This window comes from Apaloderma vittatum, unplaced genomic scaffold (genome assembly GCF_000703405.1).
Source record: "Apaloderma vittatum isolate BGI_N311 unplaced genomic scaffold, ASM70340v1 scaffold22624, whole genome shotgun sequence".
Classification (NCBI taxonomy): Eukaryota; Metazoa; Chordata; class Aves; order Trogoniformes; family Trogonidae; genus Apaloderma; species Apaloderma vittatum.
In genome coordinates this window covers 41,152-54,872 of record NW_009713536.1, presented here as the reverse complement: position 1 = coordinate 54,872, position 13,721 = coordinate 41,152, and the positions used below count along the sequence as shown (strand labels likewise).

At 37.8% G+C, this 13,721-nt stretch overlaps 1 protein-coding gene across 1 annotated transcript in view; it reads right to left on the bottom strand.

Moving 5' to 3' along the window:
* Positions 1–13,721, bottom strand: part of TRIM24 (tripartite motif containing 24) — a 39,409-nt gene that overhangs the window by 5,432 nt on the left and 20,256 nt on the right. The window contains exons 8-15 of the mRNA XM_009868421.1: positions 12,831–12,948; positions 10,476–10,741; positions 9,670–9,834; positions 7,967–8,146; positions 6,037–6,172; positions 4,371–4,443; positions 2,838–3,006; positions 1,982–2,295 (exon numbers count right to left, since the gene is read on the bottom strand). Of these exons, the coding sequence (XP_009866723.1) occupies positions 1,982–2,295; positions 2,838–3,006; positions 4,371–4,443; positions 6,037–6,172; positions 7,967–8,146; positions 9,670–9,834; positions 10,476–10,741; positions 12,831–12,948 (1,421 nt within the window). The remainder of the gene's footprint in view (positions 1–1,981; positions 2,296–2,837; positions 3,007–4,370; positions 4,444–6,036; positions 6,173–7,966; positions 8,147–9,669; positions 9,835–10,475; positions 10,742–12,830; positions 12,949–13,721) is intronic.

Sequence of the window (13,721 nt, the reverse complement as noted above, 5' to 3'; positions counted from 1 at the left end):
GGAACCAGTTATGTGACCTCAGTGTATATACTTAGAAGTATATTGTTACAATAATGTTACAATTTGTAAATGCGAAATCGTTTCTGCAGCACCTTTTAGCTCATTTCAATAGTAAGGCAGAAGATTTTCTAAGTTAAAAAAAATAAATCTTACTGGTGTTTATACAGAATAATCCAAAGACTTCCACCATCATCTAGTTGTAGCACACAGTAGTGAATAATAGGCATTTTCCTTCAAAGAGATTTTTATTTTCTACTATCTTAACTTGACAGAGTTATTTATTTGACACTGTCATCTTTATGCCTGGACCAGCATCACAGAAATGATGTGGCAGACAAGACAAAAATAGATACAGGCCGTGATCTAAAGATCTTATGATAGAAAAAAAAAAACAGGAAACACATGAAAGATAGAGGAATGATGCATTCAAATATCCAAGAATCAGGAAAAGTGTGGTGAAGTTATGGAGAAAAAAATGCAGTGACCTTGTGAATCTATAGGGGAAATTGTTCTATTGAGATGAAGCAAGAACAATCACGAAAGAAGCAGACTGACGCTGCTGATGTAATAATAAAGGAATTATTTTGTGAGTGTGAAGGAACTAATACCAAAAGAACAAAGTTTTTTAGGTCAGCTGTTAACACTCCACAAAGATGGGAACAAAAACCTGATACGTCTGAAGCCAGGAGGAAAATGAAGCTAACTGTGGTTCTGAAGTCCAATGCCCTTGTATCAATACTCAACTTTACAGATCTGAACGCTTGCCAGAAAAGTTGGGTTTTGGCTCCCCTGCCCCTGGACATCATCATCTCAGTTCACACAGAATGATCCAGTTAAAAAAAAGAAGTAAAATTAAGGACTTATTCTTGAAATGTTGATTTTAATAGAAACAAAATTTTGTTTATCTACCTGCTTAAAGATGGTATTTTTCCTGCCAGAAAAGCATAAATGTTTATTAGTTTAAGTGCTTGTTGTAACTTTACCGGGATTTGCTTATGGTACGAAGATGTAACATAGCATCATTTTATTTAAACAAAAAATCAAACTGTAATCTGAAGTTTCAAAAGCTAAAAGAAATATTTGTATGCACAATTTCTAGTGAAATTAAAAGATTAGATACGTTAGCAGAAGTTTGCCTGTTCAGAGTAGCACAGAGATGATAAAGGTACTAAACTAAGTTGCTGTGAAAAATGTTTTACACCAGCAAACCATGCCAGTGTTCAATAAGAAAACCTAAAACTTATAAAAGCTTTTAGGAACTAACATGTTATGGAACATGTTATGACAGATGTTTTTATCCTTTAATAAGCTTATTATCCTAATAAGCTTATTGCATGGCACTACCAAGTCAGAAGATTGCAAAATGCCATTTATTTTAATCAAAGACACCGATTCCAGAATCATGCCAGCAATGCTCATAACAAAACCTATTTAAATTTGTATTTTGAAACTCAAGAAACTTAGTAATTGTTTTGTAACAGCCAGTAAAGAAAGCCTACAGCTTGTTTCAACATTGAAGGAGATGTTACTTGATGTCATTTGCTACATCTCACATTTGGAATGTAGCCATGTTCAGCCTTATAGCAAACGATGTATTTAAAATTATATTACTTCAGATTTTTCTTTAAGATTTCTATTATTTTTAACAAATAAATGTAAAACTTTTCCATCAACCTTAAAACATTTAATGATGGATTGGTAACTCTGTGGCCCAATTTTAATAACAGATACCCTAGATGTCAGTGATCTGGCTCAATTGTCAAGTAAGTGAAGAGTTTTACTATTATGGCTCCAAATCTATAAAGTCAACCTGGAGTTTTAAGGCAAATTCCAATTTCATCCATTAATAAAACTTCTGGATTTAAAACTTCAAAGAAGACACCGCTTCCTTTGAGGCTGAAACTTCTTATTCTGCATTTCAACACACAAAGCTCATGTCTTTTAATGCAAGCTTAGATGGAATCGCAAGGGTCATAATTACCTTGGGAAGCTCATCAACGTAGGGACGTGACAAGAAAGATGGAATACTTTGGGACACTTCTCACAGCACAGTAGCTCCCCTCCATTTTGACATACTGCACACCAGTCTTCATTAGGATCATCCTCTTTTCTGCCCTCTCCAGTGTGGGAAGGGCCAATCCATCCTGTCTTCCCACTGGATGTCTTCTCTTGCAGTATCCCTGGTTGATCATCCGTGCTGTCTGGTGCATCTGTTCTCAAGAGAGCTTCATCTGAAGTGGAATTATGGTTGCTATCTAACAGCAATGAAGTAAGTATGCTTCTTGAAAAGGTGGTCTGTAGGAAGAAACAAAGCACGCTAGATCATAATACTTATGTGAATTTACATGACCTGAATAGCAAGAAAACTGGCATATAAATAGCACATTTATATGCAAGCAGCCATACAATGTATAACATGCATGTAAAAATTACTACTGTACTACAACATGATGCAACTAACTGCACAAAGTTAGCTATGAAAGGCTATTTATTGCTCCACCAATAAAAAAACGATTTTTGATGCCTCAAAAGTCAAGCAAATTTATTTTTGTTCATTACTGCACTACTCCTAGTATCAAATGAAAATTTGTTTGCCTCCTGTTTTCTGCCTTCCCAGGTCTTCAATGGATAAAAGCAGTCTGATCGCAGCAGCTAATTAACTGAATTCGCAGTAGAGCTAGCTTGATTTTGAATTTCACCTCTTCCTTTTATTTAGCTTTTCAGTTTTCCCCTGAAGAAGTCCCCAACAGAATATTAGCAAATTGTTTTATTCCCCACTAATGCAAAACACCCTCCAGCAAAGATTAAAAAAATAACTTTTTAACTGTCAGTATTACATTCTGAGGCCGGGATTCCTCTTCCGTTTCTTGCTTCACTATAACAATTGGAAAATCAAAGTTCTCATTTGGTGCACTTGATTCCTGTTTAATTCTGATCGGCTCCAACATGACAACCGGGACTTTGTGTGTAGAATCAGCTCCTGGTGGCCTGCTGGAGGAGCCAGAACTGTAAATGACAGAGGCAGGAAAAAAAGAAATTAAAGTCAGAACCGGATCCCTTTTGTACACTGATGCTTTCTGAGACCTCAGGATGTTAATCCGTTTTGTTTCTTTGAATCTTGAGCATAACAGTATTACTTTTATAGAATACAACATCCAAGTTTATTTCCTTTCATGTATATTGAAAAGGCATTACAAAAAGGGAAAAATTTAATGGTGCAGTTCCAGAACTAGAGAATTACTTATTGTTTTATTTCCCATCAGTGTAAGATTTGCAAATAATCTCCATTTATTTTAGGTCACACAAAAGAAGCACTTCCACCAAACATTATCCCACAATGAAGGAGATGCAGCTATATTTTGGGGATAGCCAGTGTTCCTCCTGAGTGGAATTATCACTGGAAACCACTCAAGTGAAGAAGATAAAGCAGATATTTACATTGTCTTGGAAGATTTTCTTGCAGCTCTGCCAAAGCTAGGCCCCTCCTTTTATAACTAGATCTGTCTTTGTGCATGTTTAGTCATAATAGCATGAGAATGGACAGCCAAACTCAAAAATACCAGCTTGTTATTTTTTTAATAATAAGGAAGAATTTTAAATCTCACAAAATGAATTTAAGCAGCAGCAGAGAGAATCGCATTTTTTTAAATGCAAGTAAAACTCTTTGGACAAACATTTAACCAGTTCATAAGAGTCCTTCACAGAATTTACTACATAAATGGAATAGAGGAAAAGGTATTCTGTATTAAAAAGCATCTGCATTTCCAATTCAAGTAGGATGAATGCCATCTGATTTTTCTCTTGCATGAAAAATTAATCTCATGTCAGATGTATGCTCTAATTTATTGGAGTACATTAATGGATCTGCACTCTTCAAACAATATAGTGTAAATCTATTTGTTCATTAATATTCCATCACAGGGATAAAAACATTTGTGTAGGCTCTCAGCAGATAGCTAGTGCTCACTTAACTAACTGTATTACGACAGAAAATTCTTAATAACCCTCTTTGTAACATCAGTTCTTTAAATCTGAAGTCACTTAGAGTTTCACGACGACTTTCAACATGCAGCTTTTTTCCTTAGCTGATTCTTCTGAATTTAAAACCTAATTTAGAATTGGCATTCTTTTAATAACGCCAACATACGTATCATTTACAGAGTTAATACGTTTTTAGATGTGCTATTAATACACTACAAATGAAATTACCGCTTTCAGAACACAAAGAGCGCTGTGATAACCATCAGGCCTGGCCTGTTAACAGAGAAGGGGAGGCAAAATGAAGTCTATGTGCATTAACAAGAAAAGACACTGAGGCATGTTCTACGGAGGTGGAAGTTACACTTTCTTCTCTCCCACTCCTTCCTTACCTCTCTCTGCTCCCAACACTGGAGGCACTGGGTGAACGAATTGGAGGGTGTATGTTTGTCACACTGACTCCTCCTAGGACAGAAGAATCAAATTAGATCAAAACACAGGTCTGTGCCAAGTCCAAGATGTGACTCAGAGAAGCAGACACGTTAGGGGGACATTTCTCCTGCAGCGTCATTTATTTAAATCGTACCTCATTTAATACAAATTCATGCGAGGATGAGAGGCATGAGGTAACAGAGGGAAGGAGAGGACTAAAAAGGGGCTCCCTGCATGTAAGGAGGGTGGTAGGTCAGTTGATTACTGCGGTTTGTTTTGTCTTACCCTACTAAACTCTAGCAGATCTGTCTCAGGAGATCTGCTAGGAAACTTTAAGTCAGATGAGCTGGTGAGTAGGAGGAGGTCTAGGGGCCAGATAACAGTGACTGAAGGTCTCAGGAAGAGATAACTGAAAACCTTGTTTTACATAGGATTGGCCAAATGTTTTGTACTAATGAAAATAAAATCACTTACTTAGACTGTAATCAGGAATGTTTCATAATTAACAAACCAACAAAAAAAGATAATCGATTTATGAAGGGCAACTAGTGTTGCATCAATCTCCTTTCTCAGTAGCTTAAGTTTTTTTTATAATCGGGCTACAAAACAAGATGACAATTCTGGTTGCGCTGACCAATGATTGAAAATATATAGGATAGGCATCTGTGCTAATAGTAGTAGAAGTACTGAGGAGGTTCTTATTAAACACCAAAGGAAAGTTTTTCACAATGAGAACCATCAGCCATTGGAATAATCTCCCCAGGGAAGTGGTGGATTCCCCAAGACTCTAAGATTCAGTTGGACAGGGTGCTAGGCCACCTTATCTAGGCCATGCTTTTCCCCAAGAAAGTTCAGACCAGATGATCCCTGAGGTCCTTTCCAACCTGGTATTATTCTATGACATTTTTGCTGAGCAGTAGTCCTGAGAGACCAGAGTGGGCTGCTTGTGCTGTCTGTGACCACACTGTCCATCTGTCCCAGCTAATCTGGCCAAGCGCATGAACACCATGCATGAACACCATGCAAGCACGTGAATGTTGCACGGGTATTGACCAGGAATTCATGCTCATGTAGCCTGACTACAGGCCACATTGGGAAATGGGAGTACATAGCAGCTGCTGACTGCCACGAAGCACAGTGACAGGAATCCCTTGGGTCCTTCAACTCTACCACATTTGGCTACAATGATGTCTCTGTTCAACCGGTGTCAGTACTGCATGACCTTTCTAGTGTAAAAGATTTTCTAATACCCAAATCGAACTTTCCAAGTCACCATTCGTAGCCACTGCCTCCTGCTACACCCTATCTTGCTTTTTCAAATTCTTGTCTCTTATCACAGCTTCTAAGTTTTAATTTGGTGTACCCCTAAGACTGCCATTTTTTCTATGGATTTCTACGCAATCCGCTAAAATCTACTATGTTTTTCCCTCCATATTTTTAAGATCTGGCCACTTACTTTTGTTCACAACACTGAAATATTGCCTCAACTTTACCTCCTAGGGTTTCTGTAACTTTTCCTTCGTTTTCTTATTTCTCATTTTTGATATACCTAATTCTGGTATCATTGCCATATTAGATTTTTCCATTACACCACCCGAACAGAAAACTGCACCACGTTCCAATTACCTGATAGGCCTGGTGATGGTACTGAAGAATTCGGTGACTGCACAGTTCTGTTTGAAGGGGGTTTTGGCTGATTCTGCTCTGCAGTGCCATCCTTTCTTACAACATTATCCAGTGTGATGTTTCCTGAACAATCAATCTAAAAGGTGGGACAGAGAGGGAAAGCATTTAATGTTGGGAGGGAGAAAAAAATTACAACACAATTCCCCCAAAAAAACAACAAAAAAACCACCCTATGCCTCTGCTATACTGTTATTTTGAAGGTGAAGACCAAAATCCACTTCATCTAACTTTAGCCATTCAAAAAGTGAGGTGACTGCTTGAAAACAGGTTATCTCACATTCTCTAAAAAGAAAAGCACTGGCCAAATCCAGACAGGGCTTCATTATAAGATCAGATGATTCTGTAAGTGACAATTTTTCTCCATCAGCTACAGAGAAGGCTTACATCAGACTTTCACACATTGAAGTAAGAGATGAATTTTTATCTCCATGCCTTCTTTTGACATGCTCATGTTATAGACTCTAACAAAGATAATAAGCAATATACAAACCACCCATTAATCCACTACTGTTTCACAGGACTGGAAGAACCTCAAAGGACACTCAATTCCATCTGTCCCACACACCTTCTGGGCAGGGACCACACATATTGACTCAAAACACAAATAGCAAACTAACACTTGTTCTTCCTACCCACAGCCCAGGACAGACAATTGAATGCGGTTTTAGGGGCTTTCAATTTACCATTCTAACTTGCTGTAAAAATTACACATTCTGGTTTGACAAAGAGAAATGACCTCTTGAAATGTTTTTTTGCAATACGTAAGATCATGTTTCATAAGAAAATAGGTCACTTTGGTGTCAGATTTCCCAATTATCCAGACACCTCAAAAATCTACTGGTATCAACTGCATCAACCAGTGAAATTTCTAATTATAAGCTAGACTTATATGAAGTGGATGCAGAGACCTCTGCTAGGTCAGTACGTTTACAGGCATTTGATTACAGTGTATCTTAATAGCATAAACTTAACTATATACAAGTAGAAGACTCCAAAATACTGTGTGCAAAAATCAGTACGCTAAAACGTCTCACAGACTCAGTACTATTATCACGCTGTGTCATTTGCCTTTTAAGCCTGATAGATACCGTGAATCTGTACTCTATGTACTCTATTTTAAAAACAGAATACTTTTATCTGAGAGTTTACTAGTGAGAACAATAGATAGGGAGGAGAAACAGGGAGTAACAGTAAGTTATGACTAGAAAACCACGACATTTCAGATATCTTCAAACCTTAGACCACAAAAAAAGACTTGGCAGTTATTTGAAAAAATAAAGTCAGCTGATAACTGCTCTAACATGGATCTCTGACAATCAGGAGAAATTATGAAAGAAAATTTTAGAAGCTTAAGGAAAAATGATATTACGATGCTCCTACTCTCACTGGCTCACGGGGTTGTTAGAGGATATATGAAGAAAGGAAGTATCAAAAGGAAAAAGACTATATCCAGTATACCAACAGCTAATACGTACCTAAGATAGTCATTTCAATGAGTTAAACGTACTTTTAAAATTTTAAAAATTTACCAGAAATACCATCAACAAACCAGTGCTATCTATGGATACTGGTAAACTAAAGTTAAGCTAACTTACGCACCATCATGGGAGGCGGGGGGAAAATATGTAGCATCCAAATAAACACGTTCAATTACAGTTACGACCTGCAACACTGTTTTATAAGCTGTCGTAACATCTGTCTCCTGGAACAGTTCTGAATATTGCCAGCAACATGGAGGTAATTCTGCACTGTTGTTTTCTAGAACTGTCTCGTTTTGACAGAGTAAGAATTTTGAGATTTCTGCTTCTCACAAACTTTAAGACTTATGTCAAACAGAATCCATAAAACATTGTTCTTATATTACACTTACATCAGGAAGAGATGGCAGATTGTAGGAGCTACCCACTGGAGAACTCAAATCTATCACAGGAGGACCATACGTCTTCCCATCGCATCCTACAGCACTAGTGACTGTGGGGCTGGATGGAGTAGATGTTGTGCTGCTTGCAGTTGAAAGGGCAGTTGAAGTTTGTCCGCTACCAATCTGCCACTAAAAAGAAAAGATAACAATCTACAATTCAGCTCTTTCTGGTTTTTGGGGGTTTTTGTTTAATTCCTCACAGACCACATCTGCTGCATATACTGGTTCTAAATCAGCAGTTAAACAAGCAGTTTAGTTCAGGAAGCTGAATTCAAACACGAAATCCTGATTTACTCCAAAATTATCCAATTTCAAGAACCAGTCTTACAAGACAAGGGAAGATGACACATAGCTGAGAACTATGAATAGAAGAAATGAATGCGAATTCTTAGATTCAAAGCTACATCTTGATGTTAAGTATCTATTAATATTTCATGCTGCACTGACAGTGTTGTGGGAGAAATGTAACAGTGTTAGTGAAATAAAAGCATTGTAGATAATAGGCTGAATGCACAAGTGCTCCAGGGCTTTATCAAGTAAATAGCTATAGTGTCACTTGGACGCCATCAAGCATTTGATGTTGTGCTTCCCTTAACAACTTAAAGTGATTCAGAATTTGAAAAGCTGACTGGATCTCCACCCACATATACATTTAACACCATGATATGAAGTGCACAGTCAAGTCAGGCTAAATTTCTTTCTCATTTAGACGTACGCAGTTTTCAATAACTTCGATGTCATTTCACGGCAACTGTAGGCAAAATTAGACTCTGCTCAATTCCTTTTTAGTCAGTCATTCTATTTACTAGTTTCTTGTTTTCGAAAGATAGTACTAGAGAATGAAAGAAAGGCTTGCAGACAGGCCAATCTTCTTTTGAGAGGCAGAGAAGTGACTTATTTTGTTACTACAGGCTTTCTTAGATATTGTGCAGCTTTCTTCCATTTAGTTGGAGTAAGTTCTCTGACACCATAAGCATGGCAAACACGAATAGTATTACTCCTTAGGTCACGTATCAGGTTCATTTGATTCATCCCTGCTTACCTTTAGTGATTTTCCTTCCACATAACTAACAACTCGGGTGTTTATAATGTTTTTTAATAAAGATTTTCCTCCCTGAATATCCAGAAAACACACGACGTGTTTGCTTCTGCTCCAGTTCGACTGCTGATTAGCCGGGTATTGATGAGTCTCAGTCAGCAGAGGTCCCACAGTTGTGGGCTTTCTTTTCTCTCCTCATTTCTAAAAGTTTCAACTTTGCATACTCTGAAGAATGGTGACGGCTATAGCTTTTTAGTCAAGCTTTTACCTGGTTCTTTGTGAAGTCACCAACAACAAGCTAAACAGTGGGATTTTCTAGTTTGCCTGTTCACTGATTGCAGTGTGCAGACCACGGCCATGCGTAAGTGGCCAGAAGTCACAGTAACAGCAAAGAGAACGAAACGCCTACACAGCACATACACAGTGGCTCGCTTCCATAATGGTTCAGCTGCTTAGAACTGGCCAAGTGAAAGAAAATTGACAGTTATTAAGAAAACTGTGAGTATCTTGTCATAGAGAAAAAATGCACTCTATAAACATAAGAGCAAGATGATATAAGGCACTTTCAATGCTTTATTTCTACGTGGTGAGTGAAAAAGGAAATGAACTCTACCTGTTTTATAGCTTGCTGTGCCAAGAATGCCATTTGCAATGGGTTGGGCTTTATTGCTTGCCTTGGTAGGTTCTGATTTTGGGGAAATCTCATCTGTTGTGCAGGAAGAGCTGAACCATTGGACTTAGAGCTATGATTCTGAAAATGAATCAAACGTGGAGGTGCCTGCATGAAAACAAATAAGCGAACAATTCTGCAAGTTAACTGGTATCTACTCAACGTTAATATCTATTCAATGTTTTTAAACTTCGGGAACAAAAAATTAGATGCAAACACCTATTATCTGAATGTCCACACTATTTATCTGAATGATTACAGAACACATTGATTTCCAGTCTTAAAAACAGAACACAGTAGATGGTTTTGAATTATTCTGATATAAGAAATGCAGATACATCACAAGAGCCAGTGGGAGTATTTCCAACTCTGTAAGTTATACGGGAGAATCATAAGAGTTTTATGCAAAAAAAACTTTGAAAAAATTATTGACAGATTCACTGTTTAATCATTTGACAAAGATGCAAAATACGTAGCTCAGCACTATATATGGATACCATACAATTTTTTTAATGAATAAAAGTAGTCTGTGGGCTACCACGCATTTAGCCAGACAAGTTTAAAAAAGCCATTTAATTCACAGTAAAAAAAATTCTCCCTAACCCATTTAGATAGCCAGGTGCTAAAGATGAAGCTGTCTGAACTTAAGTATCTAGACTTCCTTTCTTTCTTTTTTCTTATTTTTCTTTACTTTCTCCTTCAGTGCCACGGGAAAAAGTGAGTCTTCTCCGGAAACCATCACAACTTACCTGATGAGAAGCAGGAGGCTGCTGCATGGCTCCTGGCATTCTTGGATTTGGCAGCCCTACTGGACCTGCTCTGCGCTGAGCTTGCTGCCTCTGAGCCATGACCTGTTGCTGCATGTGCTGGAGTCGGAGCTGAGCTAAGCTTATCTGCGTTGGGAACTTAGACAGCTGGTTTGAAGGTAAGCTGCCTGGTGGCTGTAAGCTCGTTTCCATCACAGGACTCTTGGGCATATGTGGTGGGGGCTCTTTATCTTCTATTACCAAAGAACCTAGTTTAAACAACATAAAATTAACACAAAAATACTGCAGTTAACAGAAATGCTATTTTTCACAATTAGTTCCTCTTAACACCATACAGTCATCATTCATTATTTTAATGTAAAGGATGGATAAACATGAGACAGAAAACTCCATTTATTTCATTTGTTTCCCTAAAAAAAAAATGATTGAATTTTATAGTAAACTGTCTTGTGCTCCAGCCTTCTATATACAGTGGATTCTCCTAGGAAGGTGTCCTGGCCTCTCCAGAAGAGCAAGGGAGACAAGTCTGTATTCTGATCCTATCCCCTGATAAAAAGATTTAACCGTATCATATAACTTAGAGATACTGTGATCTCTCCCGGCTTCTGAGTCACCTTCATGGAATACTCAAATGTTACTTTCAGTTGCTACACTCCATCAATTCCAGGAAGTGAATAGCACCCCCAGGAGATGCTTTATCTCTTTCCAGTGACTTAGAAGGAAATTTGACTAGAACAAGTAACTTTTAGAGATTAACAATCTCTGTTACAGCAGAACTTCAAATCACTCTCTGATGCTTCTCCTCTCACATCCATCAATCTCTGGGGATCCTGTGCAGTCATTTGGGGGTAGATTATCTGAAGGAGGAGGAGGAAACTTCTTGCATTTTATATTCCTCTGTTTCATGCCAAGAGTTGAGAAGCGATGCAAGTAGCATGACTGCAGTCCCCGATTTAGACACAGGTACAGAGGGAGTCTATGCGAGCTGACACACTGTAGTGCAGAGCAAGGCAGAAAGCTCACAACACCACCACTAGTCACATGGTGACACTTGGTAACACTGGTGTTGCCTACATTTTAATTACGATTCTACTACATCATCATGAGCCAAAATACTAAATGCTAAACAAAATGGAAAAAACCTACCAACCTATTACTTAATATGCTTTATTAAGCCTGTAACAGGTCTAGCCAATGTTTCCCGTAAAGTAAGCTGAGAAAAATGCAAATGAATAATACTGTGTCCTATATGCAGCTGTATGAAACATTTCTGTATGGTCAAAACAGACCTGTTTTATTTTCCTTCTCTAGAAAAGGAATTACCCTGACATGGAATGCTACTGACTGTACTACAATCAACTGCCAAACCCATACTGCATTTGTATTCTTTTCTCTCCAAGCCTAATTACATCTTCAAAAGTCTTTTCAGACTTCACATCTATGGTACAGTTACTTACCCAAAGGTACCAGAGAATTATTTCCTTCTATTATTCTAGAAAACTACAGGTCATCATACAATTTGTGGAATTAAAACACTTTAAACGTAGAGTATTCTTCCTTAAATACATTCTGAAATCCATAAGAGAGCTATCCTACTAGTGCACAGATGCTATCACACTGTGAGTAACATGCAGCCATTCCCAAAGTAACTTGTTTCTCTTCTCAGATTTTATTTTGTTTTTCCTTCAGTGGTTCTTAAATCTGGTTTGTCTACAGAAATTGAAGATGTTGCATCACAAACATAACAGCCTAAAGGTTGTGATTTCTGAAACCAGACAGACAAATGTGATCTGGTTTTATCTATCACTTAAATAGATAAACTGTTATAAGAACTCTTACACTAATCTATACAGGTGTCACTTCTATTGTAACACTTTTCAGAATCTAAGGGAACATATTTCAGCAGCTCATTAAATAAATTTTTAAAAAAGAGCTTCTGCTATGGGTTTGAACTTGGGAAGATGGGATTGAAGTAGAAGAAAAAGCTGGAGGATGCAGAATCAGACTGATTTCTGGAATCTTTTCTTAGGATGTGAAGTAGGGTTACAGATTGTGTTCCTTGTTTCAGAAGCCAGAAGGCACGTGTTTTACCCAGGAAACAATGCTGCTATTTTCACCATCACATGCACCATTCAAGCAAGGTAAGTTTGTTAATACTTCATCATAAGTATTCATAAATACTACTTTTTCCCATACAATGCACTTTATATGTCTTCCGTATGTAAGGAAATAAATCTAACTAAGTAAAGAAAGAAATGAATAGTTTTTCTTGACAAAAAGAAAGCTGCTTGCAAAATAAGATCAAGAAGCCAAAGGGCCAATAAAACTTTATCATACCTAGATTGAAAATATTTTGAGCCCAGAAACTAGGATCACAGTGAAATTGGATGGTATTGTTAGTCACTGGCGAAGCATCACACCTTGCTCGGAGAAGGTATCGTAGTCGATACGTGATCTAGAACAGGAACAAAACATTTTTGTCTCTGTGGCCAGAGCCATGTACACAAACAGCATAAAAGTCTTAAAAATAACCCAAAATAAAACCTAAAGCCAGAGAAAAGAAAAAAAAAACAACTCAAAAACAACCTCAAAAAGCCTCTAGAGAATTGAAGTGAAAGACAGAAAAATTTGTCCAAGCTACTAATGAAAGAGGTATTCTTAACAACTTTCCTGGTTTGAGCTAAAACAGAACCAATTCTGCTCAGTGATTTTATTTTTTAGCTGAGTCTCTTCTAAGCAACTGCACCTGAAGTTAACAGCATGTTCTTGCAGACAGTGCCTGCTTCTAGAAGTGATAACACCTCATGTTTATAGTTACTGACAAGGACTGGTATGCAGAAAGGCTCTTGCTTGTACTTGCTGCTACAGTGGCCAAGGTCACTGATAGATCTTGTGTGCCGCGTTGGGTGCCATAAGTAAGAGGACTGAAAGGAAGCAAAAAAGTCACACCTTTGGGGAGGAATGGACAGGACAGGTGACCCAAACAGGAACAAAAAAAGTATTCCAGTCCATATATGTCATACTCCTCTATCACTGAGCCTGGGGCTTCCCAAGTGCCTGCCTGCTCTGTAGCATCAGCTGTGATTGCTGTCAGGGGAGTGACTTGCATTCTATATCACATTTGTACAGATTTGTATATATTTCATTATTTTCTTTACTGTTTATTAAAGCAGCTTTAGTTGTCTTTACCAATCTGTAAGTCTCTTCGCATCATTCCTTTTCCCTTCC